At 43.9% G+C, this 21,261-nt stretch overlaps 1 protein-coding gene across 1 annotated transcript in view; it reads right to left on the bottom strand.

Moving 5' to 3' along the window:
- The window catches only part of LOC310853861 (calsequestrin-2-like), a gene marked incomplete at both ends in the record, with an annotated part of 35,644 nt that extends 14,591 nt beyond the window's left edge, over nucleotides 1-21,053 (bottom strand). The window contains one exon of the mRNA XM_083758336.1: nucleotides 20,775-21,053. Coding sequence (XP_083614462.1) covers nucleotides 20,775-21,053 — 279 coding nt within the window. The remainder of the gene's footprint in view (nucleotides 1-20,774) is intronic.
- Between the last annotated feature and the right edge of the window lie 208 nt (nucleotides 21,054-21,261).

The raw sequence follows: 21,261 nt of genomic DNA, 5'->3' as shown, positions 1-21,261 counted from the left end.
AAACAAACACTATGTACTATTATGCACTATATGTACCCTACAGTATATAGTTTCTCAAACCTTTTAATTTCAAGAACCCCCCCCAGTTTGATATACATCATGCCACATGGACCCCCAATTGATAATGATTTATCTCTGGGGGCCCCAATCTACAAATCCTCAGTGTTCATTTAATTCGGAGAGGGTTGGAGCGGATCGAAATGGAACCTTTTGGTTCCACTTGCACACACTTACAGTTGCAGACCCTTAAAGGTTTTATGACATTCATTTTCATTTGTTTTTCCTTTTCTTTTAGGTTTTATGACCTCAATTACACCCAAAAAACCTGAACTTTGAACATTCAGTGGATTTTCTGTGGTCTGAAGTTTTCTTTGGGGTTTTTTGGGCCTTTTGAGCTACAATGAAAACAGGCAATACAGTGAAACAGTGACATCTGCTGGCAAATCCCATAGACATATATGGGATTTGCAGTAAGTGATGTCACTTACTGCCGGCAAATCAGAGCACCTGTTTGAGCCAGAAAACCCCAGATCACAGAAAATCTACTGAATGTTAAAAGTTCATGTTTTTTGGGTGCAATTGAGATTAGAAAACCTAAAAAAAAACAAGAGCAATTCCAAAACCTTTTTTTTAATGTCACAATCCCTTTAAGGGTCTAATTGGTTCCTAACTATCAACGGGGACCCCACCGGTACCCCTTCAAGGAACCTTGGGCGTCCTCGGACCCCACGGTGAAAACCAGACCCTGGATAACCAACCATACATGGAGAAGACTGGATCATCACCTAGATCTGCATATACAGCAACTCCACATCTGACCTCAAACCCTTATCTCCATATATGGAGCTGACCTGGGGGCGGCGGCGGTAGCTCAGGGGTAGAGCGTGACTGGATGTTCGAACCCGGGCTCCCCCAGAGTTAGTGTCGAAGTGTCCTTGAGCAAGACACTGAACCCCAAATTGCTCCTCATGTGCTGGCTAGTGCCTTGCATGGTTTCCTTCCCCCATGTGTGTATGAATGTGTGTGTGTGAATGGGTGAATTGATGCACAATCTATGTTAAAGCGCCTCGGATAAAGGCGCTATATAAATGCACCATTTACCTGTTGACTTCTGACATTCCATATTATGTTGATCCGACCTCATCAAACCCTGTACACTCAAGACACGCTCCATATATGGCCAGCACAGAATTAATTCCATTATGTTGAACTGACCCCCCCCCCCCCCCCCCCATGCCAAAGCGCCAGTGCTAGCGAAGGCCTCAGGGCATCTTACTGGTATAGTATAGTTTCTTTCCGCTCACTAAAGCCGATTATGAGAACTTCTGTCTTATCCTCATTTAGCTTGAGAAAGTTCTCACTCATCCGGCATTTGATGCTGGACAGGTCAATCATTTGATCCACGCTATACGCACCTGATGGACACTGCTAAAATCTAAAATATCTAAAACCACATATTACATACAAAGTATTACGTGTCCCTCATTAAGTTCATAATAGTTGACATAAGTAACCTATAACTAAATGCATTTGAAATTAAATAAACGTGTGACTTTTCAGGATTCCAATTCCAAAAAAAGAATATAGCAAAAATAGCAGATCTACAAGCTCAAAACGCGACGCGTTTTGAGCTTGTAGATCTGCTATTTTTGAGACGACAGTAATATGTATGCACTGTGGCCCTTTTGGAGTGAGTGTGGATCGAACTATTGTGGCCCGGTCCGTCTTCAAAGTTGCCCAAATCCCTGCTCTAATCTACTCGATCTCATTCAATGTCTTTCGTGGAGGTTTCATCACGGTGAGTCATGAGTGAAAGAGAGAGAGAGCCGCGGTCGGAGCCCTGCTGAGCTCCCTGCAGTCAGGTCTTCATGTTAACCCGTTCTGACCTGAGATCAGATTCATACGAGGTTTCCACTGGACACACACTGGTCTGATTAACCCATTCTGACCTGAGATCAGATTCTAAAAATGTCAGTTGCTCTTTGATTTTTCAAAAATAGCAGACCTACAAGCTCGTATCGCGCCACTCGGTGGCGCGATATGAGCTTGTAGATCTGCTATTTTTCAATAGCTAAAGCATAACATGATGCTGACACCAAAATGGGTGCCCGGTCAGAATGCGTTAAACATCATCGCATGTGACAGACAGTCACCGAGGTGATGTAACCTAAACACTCAACGGAGACGCGCACGCACACACGCACGCACACCGTGACACTTCTCTTCCCCCCCTGGAGAGAAACAACATTCAATGTGTTCTCGCCTCAGGACACACACACGCACAGAGCAGTGTTGCCATATTCGCTTATTATAAGTGACTCGGCTTGTTTTTCTGTCAATTGGCATATATAAATTATATTGGTAGTTGCGGTTGTTGGTTTTTTGGGGGACCCAGTGTCAAATGGGGGGACTTGTTTTTAACGTGTAGTTACTAATGTTTTGTTTTTTTGCCATAATTATCTGAAAGTGTTTTGTGGCAGGGACCCCTCTACCAGATTTGTTGTTAAAATGTTTCGAAGATATTCAAAATGTTCCCCTTTTTTCCAGATTTGTATCAAATATATGTAGGTTTATAGTGCTTGTAGAGGCTTCTTTTTTTTTTAAGCTTATTTTCATACACCTGGTTGCTTATTTCTCTCACTAACTCTGGCAACACGGACTCTCTTCAGCAGAGCTACAGTATAGTAGATACTATTCACGTTCCATGTCATGATACCAGTGTGGAAAGAAACTAAGTACATTTACTTAAGTACTGTACTTAAGTACAATTTTTAGGTAGTGTACTTTACTTGAGTAAATCCAATTTCCAATACTTAAAGTACTTCTACTTCACTACATCAAAAGATGTTTCCACCACTGCATGCTAGGCTACACGGATCCACCTGGAGAGGTATTTTTCGTGCTTTCTTCTGCAAAGGGCTCCTCGTCATTGCTTCATGCGCAGTGACATAAGTCTGACCCGAGACAGTGTTCAATCGAATACAAGAAGACTCACCCCGTTTCTGTTTTCCTCCCAGAATTTTCCCCAGTGAGGGGTGGGAGAGGCTGGACAGCAGACGGCTGGATTTTGAATTTCTCTAACTATAAACTTTCATGACAGCAGACAGCCTAAGTACAAATATAATTTATGAAAAGCTACTACAGTGAAGTCTGTTCACAGAAGTTGTTGTAGGATATGTGGGGATTATCTGACGAGGTATACCATTTGAGGGGGCAAAACCTTACATATACTAAATAATACTAAATTGTTTATAGGGTCAATATAAGTAATATAATATAGCCTTTCCACAGGAGTATCTTTTTATATAAAGAATAAAGAATACAAACAGCCAATAGCATATTACAAAGTTATCCCCCTCACTGGGGAAAATTCCGGGAGGAAAAACAGGCACGCACCGGGGGGTGAGTCTTCTTGTTACCGTTCAATCGGCTCTGTATGCAGCTGTTGTTGCACTGATGGTCATCCCCCCCCCCCCCCCCCCCCCCCCCCCCCCCCTCCCATTAGGAGTCATGACTGCACTGAATAATTCAACTCTGTTTGAATAATTCAAGGTGAAAATGCATCATAGATAGGCCCATTGTCCTGAACTTGAGTGAGACTGGCCTTAGCTAATGAGGGAGAACCCTGAAGCACGCACGCATGCAACACACACACACACACACACTTACGAAACATAACAAATGCCAGGCAACGTTTTATTTGCAGTTCATTCACATTTTGAGGCTGTTTTCATGGCGTGAAGAAGCAGCTAAGCGTCCGTGTGTCCTTGTGACATGGGATATACACACAGGGTTTTTGTTTATTTTGGTGTGTGGCATTATTGGCCGAGAAATCTGATCCCACCACATCAAGCATCTTATCAGACTCTATGTACTGTATTTAATGAGATCAAAAAACTAAATGAGGACAGACAATCATTAACATCCATTCAATATAGTTGCTTAATAACAGGCCTGCTCTGTTGGGCCCACTATAAGAAAATTACATTTTTAATTCATATCACAATGTTTAATCTACAACAATTTATAATCTGTTCTCAATACAAACCTATTTGACAAAAAAAAAAGGAAAATGACACTTCTAATTGTATTTCTTTTGCACCAGGTGTGCAATAGAGTTAATAAGTATAGGCCTACAACAGTATTTGACCACATTCACACATTCTTTGCAGATCATTCACCCCAAGCGGTTCTTGTATTTGTTTTACTGAGGTTACGGGCATAAGGGTAGGTTTATAGGCATAGTTTTACTGAGGTTATGTTTAGGAATACGGTTAGTTTTAGGATTTGACAAGCTTTCTTGTATTCATTTGGACCACCGGAGGTACCTGGGCCCGCCGTTGGGAACAAGTGGGGGAAACCCATCACAAAGGTATAGGCTATAATATCATATGACATACGAGCAAAATGGTCGATGTGTGAGAGCGTTCAGGGTTAATATTAATTGTTGTTGTCGTCGTCGTCGTCATAGCGACCGCCGGCGTCCCTGTAGCTGTCATCGGTGGCGTCGTGGCCGCGGTGGTCTCCGTCGTCAGCTGATTGGTCCCGCCGGTCAGCTGATCGGTCCCGCCGGTCAGCCGATTGGTCGTCGTCCTCCGTGTTCACCCTGCCCGTCAGCACGTCGTCGATCCAGTCCTCCAGTTCCTCGGCCGTCGGCAGGTCCTCGTCGTTGGACATGTCCAGCCACACGCTGTCCGCCTGCGTGCCGGGAAACATTCTGACCTGAGATCAGATTCTAAACATGTCCAGACACACGCTGTCCGCCTGCATGCCGGGAAAACATTCTGACCTGAGATCAGATTCTACAAAACGTCTTCTACATCCTGACAGTTTTCTGAAAAAGCTATGTTTCTATATGTCAGTCGTTATTCGATTTAAAAAAAAATAGCTCGTAGCGCGCCACTATGAGCTTGTAGATCTGGTATTTTTCAATAGCTAAAGCATAGCATAATGCTAACACCAAAAGGGGTTCCCGCCCCAAAATGGGTTGAAGGCAGTGGTGGAAAAAGTACTCTTTTATACAAGTAAGTACAAATAGTATTGGCATCAAAATGTACTTAAAGTGCTAAAAGTACAAAGTACTCATTATGCAGAATGTCCCATTTCACAAGTTTGTGAAAAGGGTATCTTTGAAAGACAAAGGAGAGGTTCCGCACACAGTGAAGCTGGAAGTACCCTCACTAAAAACGCTCCCAAGCTCTTCTCCCTTCTGGCTCCGAAACTGTGGAATGCACTTCCCATTGCAGTCAGAACTGCAGCATCACTCCCAATCTTCCGCCGTAGTCTGAAAACCCACCTTTTCAGACTCCATCATGGCCCATAGCACTTACCCCACCCCCTTAGGTAGCATTTCTGTAGACTTAGATAGCATTTGATACAGACTTATAGCATGTAATGTAGACAGCACTATAATTGCATTGTATGTAGTCATAGCACGTCATAGTACATATGTATAGCACATGTATAGTTTATATGTATAGTTTCATTATATAGATATTCCACTGTTACTTTCTTAGCTTACGCATGTTTCATGATAAATGCTTTTTATGTGATGTATTCCCATGCTTTTTTGTTCTTGCTTAATGTAAATCGCTCTGGATTAAGAGCGTCTGCTAAATGCCTAAATTGTAGGCTCTCAACGTGTCGCGCTGCGACGCGTTGAGAGCTTGTAGGTCTGTTATTTTCGGCGCGCATCTCCACTCTTTAGCTAGTGGAGATGCGTTTGCACGACATGGATTTCTAAACAAATCTGTTCAACGCAAAAATGCTGTGTTCAAGTTCAGGAGACTTTGGGAAAAAATGCAATTCTCCTGATTTCTGCCTTCCAGCATACAGTACATGGCATTGGAAAGGAGTGTGGCATTTTGCGTTTCCTTCACCATAGCAAACGCTGCATTCGTGGTCTGGAGAGGGCAGTTGTTTTACGGACGGGTAAAAGGGGCAGGGGCTGAGTGGAGCCCCTTTTGGTGTCTATGTGTGCACGTCCCTGTAGAGGACTGTATAGCTACACTGCACAGCCTCAGGCTTTCCTTTCCCTCGGAGGAAAGGAGATAACAAACAAGGCTACATCTTGTTGCCTCAGGACAGAGTGATGCCTCCCCCCTCACTATGATATTGATATGCAGAGTATTTATAGCCCACGAGGCCGTGCGCGGTTCGTTGCATCACGCTCACCTCGAGGGTGAACAAGGATTTTCGCCCAGGCATCATCATTGTTAATTCATGCCCGGTGGCACAATTATAACCACTTCAAACCCTGGTGTCTCCATGTTATAGGAAATTGTATAGTAGGTGAGAATGTTAGAACATGTTTGAAAGTAATCGCTTTATCTACAATCTCACAGCACGTCGCATCTCGACACGGCGTGAGCTTGTGGAGCTGCTATTTTCCATGTTTTTAATCATTAATGAACCCATTTAGATCGATTCTACTAATGTCTTCTAAATCCTAATGTTTCTATATCAGTGGTGGTTCTTAAACCCATTCTGAACGGGCACCCATTTTGGTGTTGGCATCATGTTATGCTTTAGCTATTGAAAAATAGCAGATCTACAAGCTCATATCGCGCCACCGAGTGGCGCGATACGAGCTTGTAGGTCTGCTATTTTTTTGAAAAATCAAAGAACGACTGACATTTTTTAGAATCTGATCTCAGGTCAGAATGGGTCAATCAGACCAGTGTGTGTCCAGTGGAAACCTCGTGTGAATCTGATCTCAGGTCAGAATGGGTTAAACTATTTCATGTCGAGGAGCCCCAGAATTATTTGAATGTATTTGGCCGTGGACCCCGTTCACTCTGAAATAATGTATTCAAAGATTTACAAGCTCGTAGCGCGGCACTCGGTGCCGCGCTACGAGCTTGTAGTTATGCTATTTTTCTATAGCTAAAGCATAACATAATGCTTAAAACACCAAAAGGGGTTCCCGACCGTCCAGAATGGGTTTTAAATCGAGCCGGAACTCTTACTTACGTCTGTGACGTTTACCACTCCAATCTGTGGTCTGAACAGGTCCAGTTTAAAGGTCTTCTCCCAGTAGGTGGTCAGCTGTGTGGACGAGAGCCAGAACAATGTCATCTGCGTGAGTAAGATGACTTATAATATAAGTCAAATGGCTGCACATTCCCTAAACAAGGCAAAAATGTACAGATTCTTAAAAAGAATCACACCCGTGTGAACCGAGTGTTGCAACTCCCCACTCCCCCCCCTCTCTCTCTCTCTCTCTCTCATTAGCAGGCAACAGTCTGTCAGCACTCTATGTTTCTGCATGGCACAACAGCGCCCCTACTGGTACTCATACTGGTGCTCATACATAGGTGAACACATACATAGGTGAACACATACATAGGTGAACACATACATAGGTGAACACATACATAGGTGAACACATACATAGGTGATCACATACATAGGTGAACACATACATAGGTGAACACATACATAGGTGAACACATACATAGGTGAACACATACATAGGTGAACACATACATAGGTGAACACATAGGTGCACACTGCACACTGCACATTGCTGGTTGTAGGAGTGGTTGCGCCACTCAAAAAGTCTTCTAAATCCCAGCGGTTTTCGTTGGTGTTGTTCTATCAATGGTTCTCAAACCTCTAAACTTAGATGTACTTGGCCGGGAAAACAAAACATTTTGTTCCACGGACCCCCAGAAGCAAAGAATTTGAGTCAAAAGTTTGCTTAAAAAAAAAACACATATTCAAAGGTTTCCACCAATTTTCACGATTTTATATATTTGAGCTTTTATATCTGCCGTTCTTGAATAGCCAAAGAGATCTAAAATGACAGCGATGCTTTCCCGGTTTTAACCCATTCTGACCGGGCACCCATTTTGGTGTCAGCATCATGTTATGCTTTAGCTATTGAAAAATAGCAGATCTACAAGCTCATATCGCGCCACCGAGTGGCGCGATACGAGCTTGTAGGTCTGCTATTTTTGAAAAATCGAAGAGCGACTGACATTTTTAGAATCTGATCTCAGGTCAGAATGGGTTAATCAGACCAGTGTGTGTCCAGTGGAAACCTCGTATGAATCTGATCTCAGGTCAGAATGGGTGAATGGGTCAAAGTGATTGATTGTGTACCAGAGGGAAGTCATCCGGGTCGATCCACACGATGCTGAGCTCCGGGTTGTTGGTGTTGTCTCTAGCCACGTCTTTGAGGATCTCCAGGAACTCATAGCCGTCTGGGAGGGACATGTAAGGGTGAATAATTAAAACCTCGCCTTCGCTTAAATGGTAAATGGTGCATTTATATAGCGCCTTTATCCAAGGCGCTTTACAGAGATTGTGCATTACATTCACCCATTCATACACCGATGGCGGAGGAAACCATGCAAGGCACCAACTAGACATCGGGAGCAATTAGGGGTTCAGTGTCTTGCTCAAGGACACTTCGACAGTAACTCTGGGGGAGCCCGGGTTCGAACTGGCAACCTTACGGTTACCATCCAGGCACTCTACCCCTGAGCCACCGCCGCCCACATAGATTTGAACCGAAAACGAGGTTAAATTCATATATATATAATATATAATATAATTCATATACGTATAATGTTTTACTTAACCCAGTTAGGAGGACTTAGGCCGAATGTTGCTATATACTTTAGATAGAATGGGTGCTGAATGGGTTTTAGTTTCTCTGATCCCACATCAAGCATCGGATCAGACTCTATGGGCTGTATTTTGCGTGTCTTAACCCATTCTGACCTGAGATCAGATTCTAAAAATGTCTATTACATCCTGACAGTTATATTATTAACCCATTCTGACCCGAGATCAGATTCTAAAAGTGTCTTCGATTTTTCAAAAATAGCAGACCTACAAGCTCGTATCGCGCCACTCGGTGGCGCGATATGAGCTTGTAGATCTGCTATTTTTCAATAGCTAAAGCATAACATGATGCCAACACCAAAATGGGTTCCCGTTCAGAATGGGTACCAGGTCTTATTACTTAACTTAAGACCTGGAGGCGTGGCCAATGCTCTTTGGCCACTCAGAATAGCCAAATGGCATTGATCACGCCTCCAGGTCTTAAGTTAAAGGTATATTCAGTGATTTCACTCAAAAAACCTTAGGTTTCGTTTTTGGCTGTGGGACCCAGCCTTTCGTCCAATCAGGATAGAGAGTCAAAAACGAAACCTAAGGTTTTTTGACCCCCAGGGGTTAACTGGGGACAGGGAGGAACTCCTTATATGGCCAGCACACTCTATAGTAGGGAGGATTATCACAACAAAACAAAAAAATAAGTGATATTTGAATTAAGTGAAATCACTGAATATACATTTAAGTAATAAAGACCTGGTACCTAAGACACGCAAAATACAGCCCTGAGTATTTAATGAGATCAAAAAAACAAAATTAGGACAGACGATCATTAACATCCATTCAGTATAGTTGCTTAACAGTTGCTTTCTCTCCCGTTCCATTCTGTCTCTTTCTCCACGGTAAACTGTGTCTGTTCTTATTTTTGATGGACTTTTTATTAATCAAATTCGTGAAATGTTCATACCTGGATCCTCTTCCTCAGCAAAGGCAACAATGTGAACTCCATCCATGTCATCCTCCTGGGGATATCAATGTTACTGTTTATAGCATGCATCAAAACAAATAGACGAGAATACTATACATTATTATTCCCCCCACGCACGCACGCACGTACGTAACGCACGTACACACACAGTACAGAATCAGAGCACTGCTCTTTATTCCTATCGGGTTCATTGCCGAGTTTCAATCAATAACATTGCCACAGCACTTTGACATCAAAGTAAAATAGAAATGTACTGAGAGGAGCCCAGCCAAACTATCAATGTTTAATCCTAAATGCTTTTAGTGGGAAAAGAACTGTTATATGATAAATGGTTGTAACGGCTGAATGTAAAGGACTCACCCATGTCTCAAACATATCCTCTGCACGGAGCTTCCTCAGAGTGGCCCTGTGGAGAACACGTGCACTTTAAACTGCTGAGGAAGCGACGATGGAATGACTAAGTTCAGTAAAGATACCATTGTTAAAGATTAGTTTTTTTTTGGCTTTTGTGCCTTTATTAATAGTCACAGTGAAGACGTACAGGAAAGAGGGAGAGAGAGAGAAGGGGAGAGACACGCAGCAAAGGTCGTCATGAACGGGACTCGAACACGCAATGCGCTGTCAGGCCAGAGCCTATAATGTGGCATGCGCCTGGAATCTGGATCACTAGGCCAGCGGGCTTCAAGATACCACGGTGGCACAGTTGGTAGTGCTGTCGCCTCACAGCTAGAAGGTCCTGGGTTCGATTCCCGCTCGGGACGCTGTGGGTGCTGGCGGCGTGTTTCCTCCTCCGCGTCATCAGTGCCCATACCCGAAGGCGGGGTTGGCCAAAGGGCCTTTCTGTGTGGAGTCTGCATGTTCTCCCCGTGTCCCCTAGGGTAGGTACCCTCACAAAAACATGCAGTAATCCTGGTCTCTAAACTGCCTCCCCCTGGCCAGTCGGGATGCCTGATGGAGGGGAAAGGAACTGGTTGGAATAACGTGCTCCTTCCACGCGCTACGTCCAACCAGGAAAACTCCCCCCTGTCAGGTGTAAAGGAGCAACTTAATTGGACACTCAAGCATGAAGGAAGCATGAGTTAAGTCCGTTGCTCTCCCTAGGTTGGCGGAGGGTGTGTAGAGCCCAGGATCACATCACAGGATGATTGACACAGGGGTGAAAAATGGGTTACAAAATCGTGGGACAAAAAAAATATATATATACCATTGTTGTGGTCGAGTCCAAGTCAAGACCAAGTCCGAGGGGGTGCAAGTCCGAGTCAAGACCGACGGGAGGCGAGACCGAGTCGATACCAAGTCCAGGTACAGAAAACGCAGCGAGAGCAGCATGCACTCTGTTTCTTAACAAGATAGCTGTCTATAAGCGCCAGAGAGCTCTCTTGTAATGTTAATGTCAATGGGCTCCTCATAATATGGGTATAAAACAATTATTTCATTGCATTGTAGTGACTCATGTCTCGAGTGGACTCGGTAGGGGGGGGAGAGTCCCGAGTCCCTTGGTCCAAGACCGAGTCAAATGAAGGGCAGGACGAGACGGAGTAAATGAAAATGTGGACTCGAGACGAGTCAAGGACTCGAGTACTACAACAAAACCTTCATCAGTATAATGTCATACTGTAACGAGCATCGATAGTTTCAGAGTCATGCAGACCGCGGAACAACAAATCTGCATCATTTTCACATTAAGACTAAAATCACACTTTGTTGCACGACCCCCCAACAAAGATTACACTTTTCCAGTTGTCATTTTTGCCTGTAAGGGTCGTGCAAAAGGCTCTACTCCGTACTGCATGGAGAGTTGGAGACACTTCTGATTTCTATTTCTATCCTGTGTTATCCAATTCTGACCTGAGATCAGATTCATACGAGGTTTCCGCCGGACACACACTAGTCTGATTAACCCATTCTGACCTGAGATCAGATTCTAAAAATGTCAGTCGTTCTTCGATCTTCGATTTTTCAAAAATAGCAGACCTACAAGCTCGTATCGCGCCACTCGGTGGCGCGATATGAGCTTGTAGATCTGCTATTTTTAAATAGCTAAAGCATAACATGATGCTAACACCAAAATGGGTGCCCGGTCAGAATGGGTGATGATGTGTGTCTTCACTCTAGACGTGATGCCACGATGAACAAACCTTCGGTGTTGGGTGACATAGTCCACGATGTCCATCTCTGACAGAGGTCTGCCGGGCAGGACGGCCGGTTCCTCCATGAAGGGCTCGTAGAAGTTCACCTCGTTCATCTTCAGGGACAGGTGCTTTGCTACCTGTAACACGCAGGCACGCGCACGCACACACACACACAAAAAAGTCACAGGGTCCACTTTTTACACTCTCAAAAGTTAAATGAACGCGAAGATCTTTGGGTCTTCAATTTGAATTTTAAAGAATAGAATGCCGTTCCATCTTTCTTGCCATTTTGTGTGAAGTCACTTTCTTCATCGTGCTAATGTTCACATTATTACTATTAGTGAACATATTAGTGTTCAGCGGATGTATAGCTCGGAGATCTGTCTGGTTCCAAGAGTCTATTTAAAGGTATATTCAGTGATTTCACTTAATTCAAATATCACTTATTTTTTTGTTTTGTTGTGATAATCCTCCCTACTATAGAGTGTGCTGGCCATATAAGGAGTTCCTCCCTGTCCCCAGTTAACCCCTGGGGGTCAAAAAACCTTAGGTTTCGTTTTTGACTCTCTATCCTGATTGGACGAAAGGCTGGGTCCCACAGCCAAAAACGAAACCTAAGGTTTTTTGAGTGAAATCACTGAATATACCTTTAAGAAGACACATCTAGATTTGTCTCTTGGATGAGCGGTAAATGTTCGACCCCCCCATGAATGTGGGTGACCCGTGTTCGAATTAAATGAGGAACTACGTACATAAATGTGGCAGCTTTTAGTTTGACATGTACGCAGACTCGTTGATTCAGGCACTAGTCCCACATCACCCATACTGTAGTGTAGAGAGAGAGAGCACTTACTGCTTTGTCAAATGTGGCGAAGAACTTTATGTAGGGCTGGAAACGTTCTGACGCTTCCAAGAAAGCTTTGTAGTCTGAGAGAGAGAGAGAGAGAGAGAGTTTAGGGAAGCCATTGTATGATTTAGTCAAACATGCAAATGCTTCATTAAATGGATGGAAGGAGGCTATAAATAAATCAGAGAAAGGGAGAGAGATGCAGCATGATGGGCAGAGACAAACCAAGGTTGACTGCACAGTGTTTATAAATTATTTCACTCTGGCAGTCTGCAAGGTCAAACGGATTTAAGTTTTAAAGACGTTTTAAACCCGGGATGAGAAAAGGAAGCAAAGTGAATCGCAGACAAAGTTCCCGACGCACAGTAATTCCCCTGTCCTTACCCAAGAAACGCACCCCCGCCCCCGCTATTCATTGCACTTGTAGTGTGCTGCGCTTGCACTCCCAACAAAGGTCACGACCCTTGGGTCACGGCGGCCGAGGACCCGCTGTGGACAGAAATGGGTTCCATAATGAAATATCCCATCGCTGCCATATCGGTATCTTTTTTTGTCCCCGGCAGTGGCGGAAAGTAACTAAGTAGATTGTGTGTGACGGTGTGTGTTGGGCTTTACTGGCTTATTGTCGGTATCAGCCAGTAACCCGTTACAATGCGCTAGACCTCTGGGAGATGGAGTCTATCCCCGTTACAATGCACTAGACCCCTGGGAGATGGAGTCTATCTCCATTACAATGCGCTAGACCCCTGGGAGATGGAGTCTGTCCCCGTTACAATGCACTAGACCTCTGGGAGATGGAGTCTGTCCCCGTTACAATGCGCTAGACCCCTGGGAGATGGAGTCTATCCCCGTTACAATGCACTAGACCCCTGGGAGATGGAGTCTATCCCCGTTACAATGCGCTAGACCCCTGGGAGATGGAGTCTGTCCCCGTTACAATGCGCTAGACCCCTGGGAGATGGAGTCTGTCCCCGTTACAATGCGCTAGACCCCTGGGAGATGGAGTCTGTCCCCGTTACAATGCGCTAGACCCCTGGGAGATGGAGTCTGTCCCCGTTACAATGCACTAGACCCCTGGGAGATGGAGTCTATCTACCGACTGAGCAAATTTTTTGGTATTTCACTTGAGTATTTCCAATTTCCAATACTTTTACTTGTACTCCACTATACATCTCAGACCCAAATATTGTACTTTTACTCAAGTAAATTTTTTATTCTGGACTTTTACTTGTAACAGAGTATTTCTATATTGCAGTACTGATATTAATCAATTTTGGGCCGGGAACCCCTTTTAGTGTTTTAAACATGTTATAATTTAGCTATTGAAAAATAGCAGATCTACAAGCTCATAGCGCGCCACCGAGTGGCGCGCTACGAGCTTGTAGGTCTGCTATTTTTGAAAAATCGAATAACGACTGACACAGAAACATAGCCTTTTCAGAAAACCGTCCTGATATAGAAGACATTTTTTGAATCTGATCTCAGGTCAGAATGGGTTAAAGTATTTAAGTACTTTTTCCGCCCACTGGTCCCCAGCTTTTTCTTGCCTTTTTATTTTATTTTTTTCTTGCGGAGCTATAATTGCAGTTTGACCTCCTAGGCGTAGAACTAGAAGCTATTTAAAGGATCTCCTCGTCCTGGGAGACTGCAGTCTCATGTGCAGTGGACGAAGCTGCGATCGCAGCCTCCATTAGCCTAGCACTAAACATAGCATGGCTGCTTTGAGTTTGCATGCACGGCGAAGCAGTGGAGATGCTTTAAATTATGAAGTTCATTAAAGGGATTGTGACATTAAAAAAAAGGTTTTGGAATTTTTCTTATTTTTTTAGGTTTTCTAATCTCAATTGCACCCAAAAAACATGAACTTTTAACATTCAGTAGATTTTCTGTGATCTGGGGTTTTCTGGCTCAAACAGGTGCTCTGATTTGCCGGCAGTAAGTGACATCACTTACTGCAAATCCCATATATGTCAATGGGATTTGCCAGCAGATGTCACTGTTTCACTGTGTTGCCTGTTTTCATTGTAGCTCAAAAGCCTTCCAAACCCCAAAGAAAACTTCAGACCACAGAAAATCCACAGAATGTTCAAAGTTCAGGTTTTTTTGGGTGTAATTGAGGTCATAAAACCTAAAAGAAAAAAGAAAAATAAATGAAAATGAATGTCATAAAACCTTTAAGGTCCATTATAAAGTTTGAAGCGCTGAGGAAGGCCTGGAACGCGTTCGTTCCTGTAGGTGGACTGCTGCTGATTGTGTTTTCGTGAAATAAAGAAACTCAAAAAAATTGAGGGCCCTCCCTCGTCAGTGTAATACTTACACTGAAGTATAGCATACTTGGGGGGGGGGGGGGGGGGGGACAAAGTAATTAACACAAATTCCCTAGCTGTTTTTTCAGAACTTTGTTTTTCGAACAAAGTAAGCAGAGCAAAGTAAAGCAAAGTTACTATGTTTACCCAGGGTAAACTGGACTAAGCTCAAGAACTTGTTTACAGCCAGGCCCTGCTCATAGAACATTTCATGGTAGGGTTTCAATGCCTCGCTCAAGGGCACTTCAGCGGTGGTCATTTTAACTAGCGACCTTCCGATATTAAGACCGCTCCGCAAACCGTTCGGCACACCGCTGCCCCACCACAGTCACAGCAGGTGACAGCAATGCGGTAATTATTTGTGCGTGATTAGTCGGAAGTTCATTCTCCATGCTAAATGGGAGGGAGTATATAACCAATGGAAAACGTTGAGACGCGCTCAAAGCAGTATGGATGAAAACAATTTGGTCCACAGAGGCCCCTTTTCCACCGGTTGGTTCCCAGTGGGAATCGGTTCAGTTCTTTTTGGTTTTTAGTCCATGAGCCAGAGCTCCAAAATTAAAACGTGAATTATGAATTGAGTGGGCAAAACCATACCTATATTAGATTGTTATCTCCATGAAACTTCCCCAATTGAGTACTTACACGAAGACAATGATTTGTTGTATTACATTTTTTACATTTTTAAATATGCAAATGAGGCATTATGTAGGAAAATATACTAAATAATCGAAAATATGAAAAAGCTACTACTGTGGAAGGGTTATCATGTATTAATTTACTTGTATTGATCCTATAAACAATTTAATATAGGTCTAGTTTGCCCACCAATTATGGAGCTCTGGCTCATGGACTAAAAACCAAAAAGAAATGAACCGGTTCCCATTGGGAACCAACCGGTGGAAAAGGGGTCTTATTGTATTATGCAGGTGCATGAATCATTACACACACACACACACACACACACACACACACACACACACACACTGCACTCTATTTCTGTATGTGTGCAGTATCAGTATGTGTGTACATGTGGGGATAAAACGTGGAAGAAGATCACTCCCCGACTAACACGAATCTTCCCCCTTGAAGTAGCCAATGAGGCGGATGTCTTCCTCCATCCGCTCGAACGCCCGGAGCTCCATGGCGTTGCTGATGAGCTCCACCGGGTCCTCCAGCACCTGTGGGTCGGTATACGAGAGACCTGTGTTTTCTGTACACAAATGCATAACGCATTCTGACCTGAGATCAGATTCATACGAGGTTTCCGCCAGGACACACACTGGTCTGATGAACCCATTCTGACCTGAGATCAGATTCTAAAAAATGTCAGTCGCTCTTCGATTTTTTTCAAAAAATAGCAGACCTACAAGCTCGTATCGCGCCACTCGGTGGCGCGATATGAGCTTGTAGATCTGCTATTTTTAAATAGCTAAAGCATAACATGATGCTGACACCAAAATGGGTGCCCGGTCGGAATGGGATAATGCACCGCCTTTTTCCTGACCATTTCATGTTTTAGGAAAGCTTTGAAACATCAGAGTGTGTGGCACAGCGTTTACCTCTGAATATTCCGTTCTCTCGTCCGCCTACTGCCTTTTCAGAAACACAGAGCTGTCTCTATTTCAACAAGGGCCTTCAGGAGGAAAGTCCCCGGGGGGGGGGGGGGGGGGGGGAAGGACATAGAATCCATGGTGGAATCGCAACTCCTGTTAAGTCTTGGCATTGCTGAGAATTACATCATTTACAAGCACCTTAACGAGGCTAAAGCTGCTAATTGCAAGAGCGGTGGTATGTCATTATGCTATGGATGTCCATTGAGAGTGTAGTGTAGGCTATATGCAGGTTTTTTCCCCTTCCAATCCAACAAGACTTTGAATTCACAAATTGGCTTTTCCGTCTTTCTTGTTGATGGTGTGCTGATTAGTGAAACCACGGTGTGTGTGTGTGTGTGGGGTTTGAAATAAAAACAGCCCATAATAAGCCACATGAAGAGTCCACCTTGAGATGGCCAGTATACTCACAGAATACCAGTGGTGGAAAAAATTACTAGTAGTAATTTTTTACTTAACCCATCATTCTGACCTGAGATCAGATTCATACGAGGTTTCCACTGTGGACACACACTGGTCTGATGAACCCATTCTGACCTGAGATCAGATTCAAAAAATGTCAGTCGTTCTTCGATTTTTCAAAAATAGCAGACCCCCCCCCCCCCCCCCCCCCCACACACACACACACACTCACGTCAAGGAGGAACTCCACCAGTGTGTCCGCCGAGAGCTCGCCGTCAAACTCGATGACGCGGTCGTCCTTGAACACGTACAAGCTGCCCACCTCTTCTAGACCTAATTAGAAACGTTGAAATGGTTGTGTGGAGCGTTATCATGTTTTCACCTGTGAAAGAGGACTTCATGTAACCGCAAACAATATTGGAGACTTAATTGGCTTATTCGGGGGGAGCTCATAGCAAAGGCCTGTCGACTCCTATAGAGCATACCCGGAAGTTATGCAGGAATGCCTACTGAGTGTGGAAAAAACTACTTTCTGGCCTTGACAGCCTATACATCCAAACAGAAAAGTCATATTTGATTGCATTAAATGACTTTAAACAATGTTAAATTCTAGGGCTGCGAATCTTTAGGTGTCCCACGATTCGATTCCGATTCTTGGGGTGACGATTCGATTCAAAAACGATCTTTTCGATTTTCCCGATTCTCGATTCAAAAAAGATTTTTTTTTCGATTCTAAAGCAGTTTTTTTTATTTTATTAAAAACAATTAAATAGAATTTTAGCATGATCTACGGGTGTAAAATAAATACAATTGGCAGGCTTAGCTTAGCTGGTAGTAAATGCACTATGCAGAAACCCAGGCCATAATGCATTGCATGCACAGGTACATTAAATGTACCTGTGCATGCAATGCATTATGGCCATTATTTTTTTGGAAAATGAGAATCGATTCTGAATCGGACGGCATTAGAATCGCGATTCTAACTCAAATCGATTTTTTTTGACAGGCCTATTAAATTCACTTTGTAGCTCACTTTGCCTCTCGATTTGCCACTCATACTGTACCCTCTATTCTGTAGAGTGATACTTAACAAATTAATAAGGAACATATTACGATCTTCTGAGAGATGATGTAGATACCTAGTTTTCTGGCCACTTTGACGTCCTTCTGAGAATCCACCATCCCAAATCCAATGTCTCTGTCCTCCAGTACCTGAGCTGTAAGCTGGACATTATCACAAACACACACACACACACACACACACACACACACACACACACACACACACACACACACACACATACACACCCCCACACACACACTTGTTAGTCATCATCATCATCACCCAATTCCTTATCTACGGATTCTTTCTGCCTGGGGCACTCATTTTGAAACGGGTTGAGGTGGATACCACCTCGATCCTCAACACAATAGACCCCCCTCCATCTCCATCCGAGTGCCACCGATGTTCTTACCACAGCTGTTCCCGACCTGTGGGACAGGGGTCCGCTGGTGGGCCGAGAACGATCAGGGGCCCTGATCGAGAAAAGGTGGGAAACCACTGTTCTACCACATTATTGTATAGGTACTCTTCCCGACCCTGCCTGGATAAGGCGCTCATTCCGAGTCTGAGCTAATTTAGTTTTGTCTTTTCATTGAACTTAACCTGTGTATAACCATGCATGTCACAGGGCGGCAGTGGCTCAGTGGTAGAGTGGCCGGACGGGAGCCACGAGGTTTCCAGTTCGATCCCGGGGCTCCCCCAGAGTCGGTGTCGAAGTGACCTTGAGCAAGACGCTGAACCCCTAATTGCTCCCGATGTGCAGGTTGGTGCCTTGCATGGTTTCCTCCGCCATTGGTGTGTGAATGGGTGAATGCAATGCACAATCTATGTGAATCACTTTGGATAAAAAGGGCTATATAAATGCACCATTTACTGAAGAATACATTCTTATTCACAAGGACAGGAGTCCTTGGAGTGCCTCAAGGTCACTGGCAGGCATATATGATATATTCTGTCTGTGTGTGGGGAAAGAAAGCTCTACAGAGCCAGTGTGCTTTGAACTCATAGGACCATCTCGCTGTGACTGTGAGGCAACCGTTCTAAAGAGCCGAACTAGAAGAGCATTCAGAGCGGGTTAACTCACTCTGTCGGTATACACAGGCATCCACACACATAGCGGCTTGACTCTATCAATAAATCTTTTACTTTAGCTGTGTGAATGCCGAGACCCCCTGTGGAGTTTCTCCGTTGGAGAGAAGCCGCTGTGCATATCAACTCCGGCCTTGCCTTTCAGATTGTGTTTCCCCAAGAAGTGCTGCAAATACCCGGTACACTCGAGAAACGCCGGCTCAATTTAGCTCCTGCTGGTGCTGGTTGATCAGTGCTTCTAACTGTGTGCAGCATGGCAAGAATGTAAAACGGTGAGTACTGGAAGTTGGGTTAACGGGGAGATGCCCGTTGAATGTTACGTTTTTCAACTATGTGAAAAGCATTCTTGAAGATTGTAAAAAAAAGGAATTCTCTGTCCCCTTTATATACTACCTGACAGTATTAGTGCTGCAAATATGGATTGTTTCCTTAGGGATTATTCTATCAATTATTTCTTTTGATTGATCAAATAATATAGAGGAGTTTTTTTTCCCATAACTTTGTGTATTTTGATATTTAAACTTTTGAATGAATATTTTATAGTCAGTCACCAAATTGATTAGTCTGATTAAGCACTTGGATTAGGGTTAATCGTACAACGATGTTTGTGCAACGGTTTTAAGCTTGCAGATCTACAATTTTGTTTATAATTTAGATTTAATCGTTTTAATCAACGTTGATTTTTTTTCTAAATCAATTATTAAAATAGATTTTTTTATTTGATTAACTGGTGCACCCTATAACTATTATGCAAGTATGAACAACAGCCGTACAGACTGGAAGAACGTACCTGTTTCTGGTTCAAAGCCAGATAAGAAAGCATTTTGGGAACGAGCTATAATTAACGTAATGGCCTAGAAACAATCCCTGGATACATATATGAACCCCAGAGGAGCAAGCGGCCATCATAACGGTCTGAAAATCACTGCTTTGGACTATTATCAGGAGGGAAAGCACTAAAACACTTGTTTAATGTGACCGTCAAACATTTTGTTCAGTGAGGTGAAAGATTCGTCTAATTCCTTCTTGGAGAAACTAGCAGGTGTTTTGGGGCACACCACATTTATAAGGTTATAGCGACTTTCCCGTTCTTATTCTTATCTTTCATTGTTTTTTTTGTTTTGTTTTGAGAGCATTTCAGCTGGTTGTAAAAGGTCTTGTATATTTTCCAAAAAGGGACTATGAATAGGCTATGTTTCAGTTTGTTATATTGATCCACACACTTTGCAGACAGGAAGCATGAAATATTCATCAGTATGATATTTTCCAACCGGGGGGGGGGGGGGGGGGGGAGATTCGACTGCATAGTGACATGTTATGACAGGCTGGAGGAAGAACAAAATGGGGCAATAGTACCCCCCCTGATACCCCGGGGGATGTAAGCAGTAGCTCACCCCGAGACATTTACACTACATTATCACTGACATTGAATCTATTAGGCTACTGTGTGTCGATGACAGGTATAGATCCCAGCGCGCCATGGATCCCCTTTGATCATGGATCCCCTTTGATCATGGATAATTACTTGTTCCCCCACCAGCTCATATGGGGCATTCTTACTCTGGGGGCAGTAGTAGGCTATACTGTGACTTGAGCCTTCCACACAATTGCATTGCATTTGCATTCATGGTAGAACACCGTAGACATAAGTCTACGGCTTCATTCATTGAACTGAAACAGCAACTTTCATGCACATATATAGCAACAGTCTTCTCATTTTCACCTTGTCTGATTGAAATCCAAGCCCTCACTCACACATGTTTGCTCACCTCCAGCACCAGCTCTGTCATCTGGAACTGCTTCTGCAGGCCCTTGCTGGTGGGCAGGGGCTCGTGGTAGAACAGGCACAGCATGTCGTATCTCTTCAGAGCCTTCTTGAAGTTGCGCTCGTTGATGTCCAGGACCCGGTCCTTGCCGTCGAAGTTGGGGAACTCCAGGCCCTCCTCTGCCCGGCATAAGGAGACCAGGAGCTGCAGGGGCAGGAGGAGGAGGAGGAGGAGGAGGACGGGCACCTCCACAGACGATGGCCGCAGACGCAGCAGCAGCATGGTGATTGTCCCCCGCGGTGGAGAGAGAGAGGTCTGTCCGCTGTTAGTCTGAGCGAAGAGGAGCGAGACTCGAGAGAGAGAGATGAAGCAAAGGAGACTTAATACCACAGCCAGAAGAAAGATATTCTAATGGAAGTCAATGTGCTTTGTAATTTTCAGGAGACGGGCAAAGAAACACATTATCCATTGATTGGTTCCCTGTCAACCT

The sequence above is a fragment of the Protomyctophum parallelum genome (assembly GCF_964188405.1).
Source record: "Protomyctophum parallelum genome assembly, chromosome: 23".
Lineage (NCBI taxonomy): Eukaryota > Metazoa > Chordata > Actinopteri > Myctophiformes > Myctophidae > Protomyctophum > Protomyctophum parallelum.
Note: the sequence above shows the minus strand (reverse complement) of the source record. Positions and strands in the feature narration are given on the sequence as shown.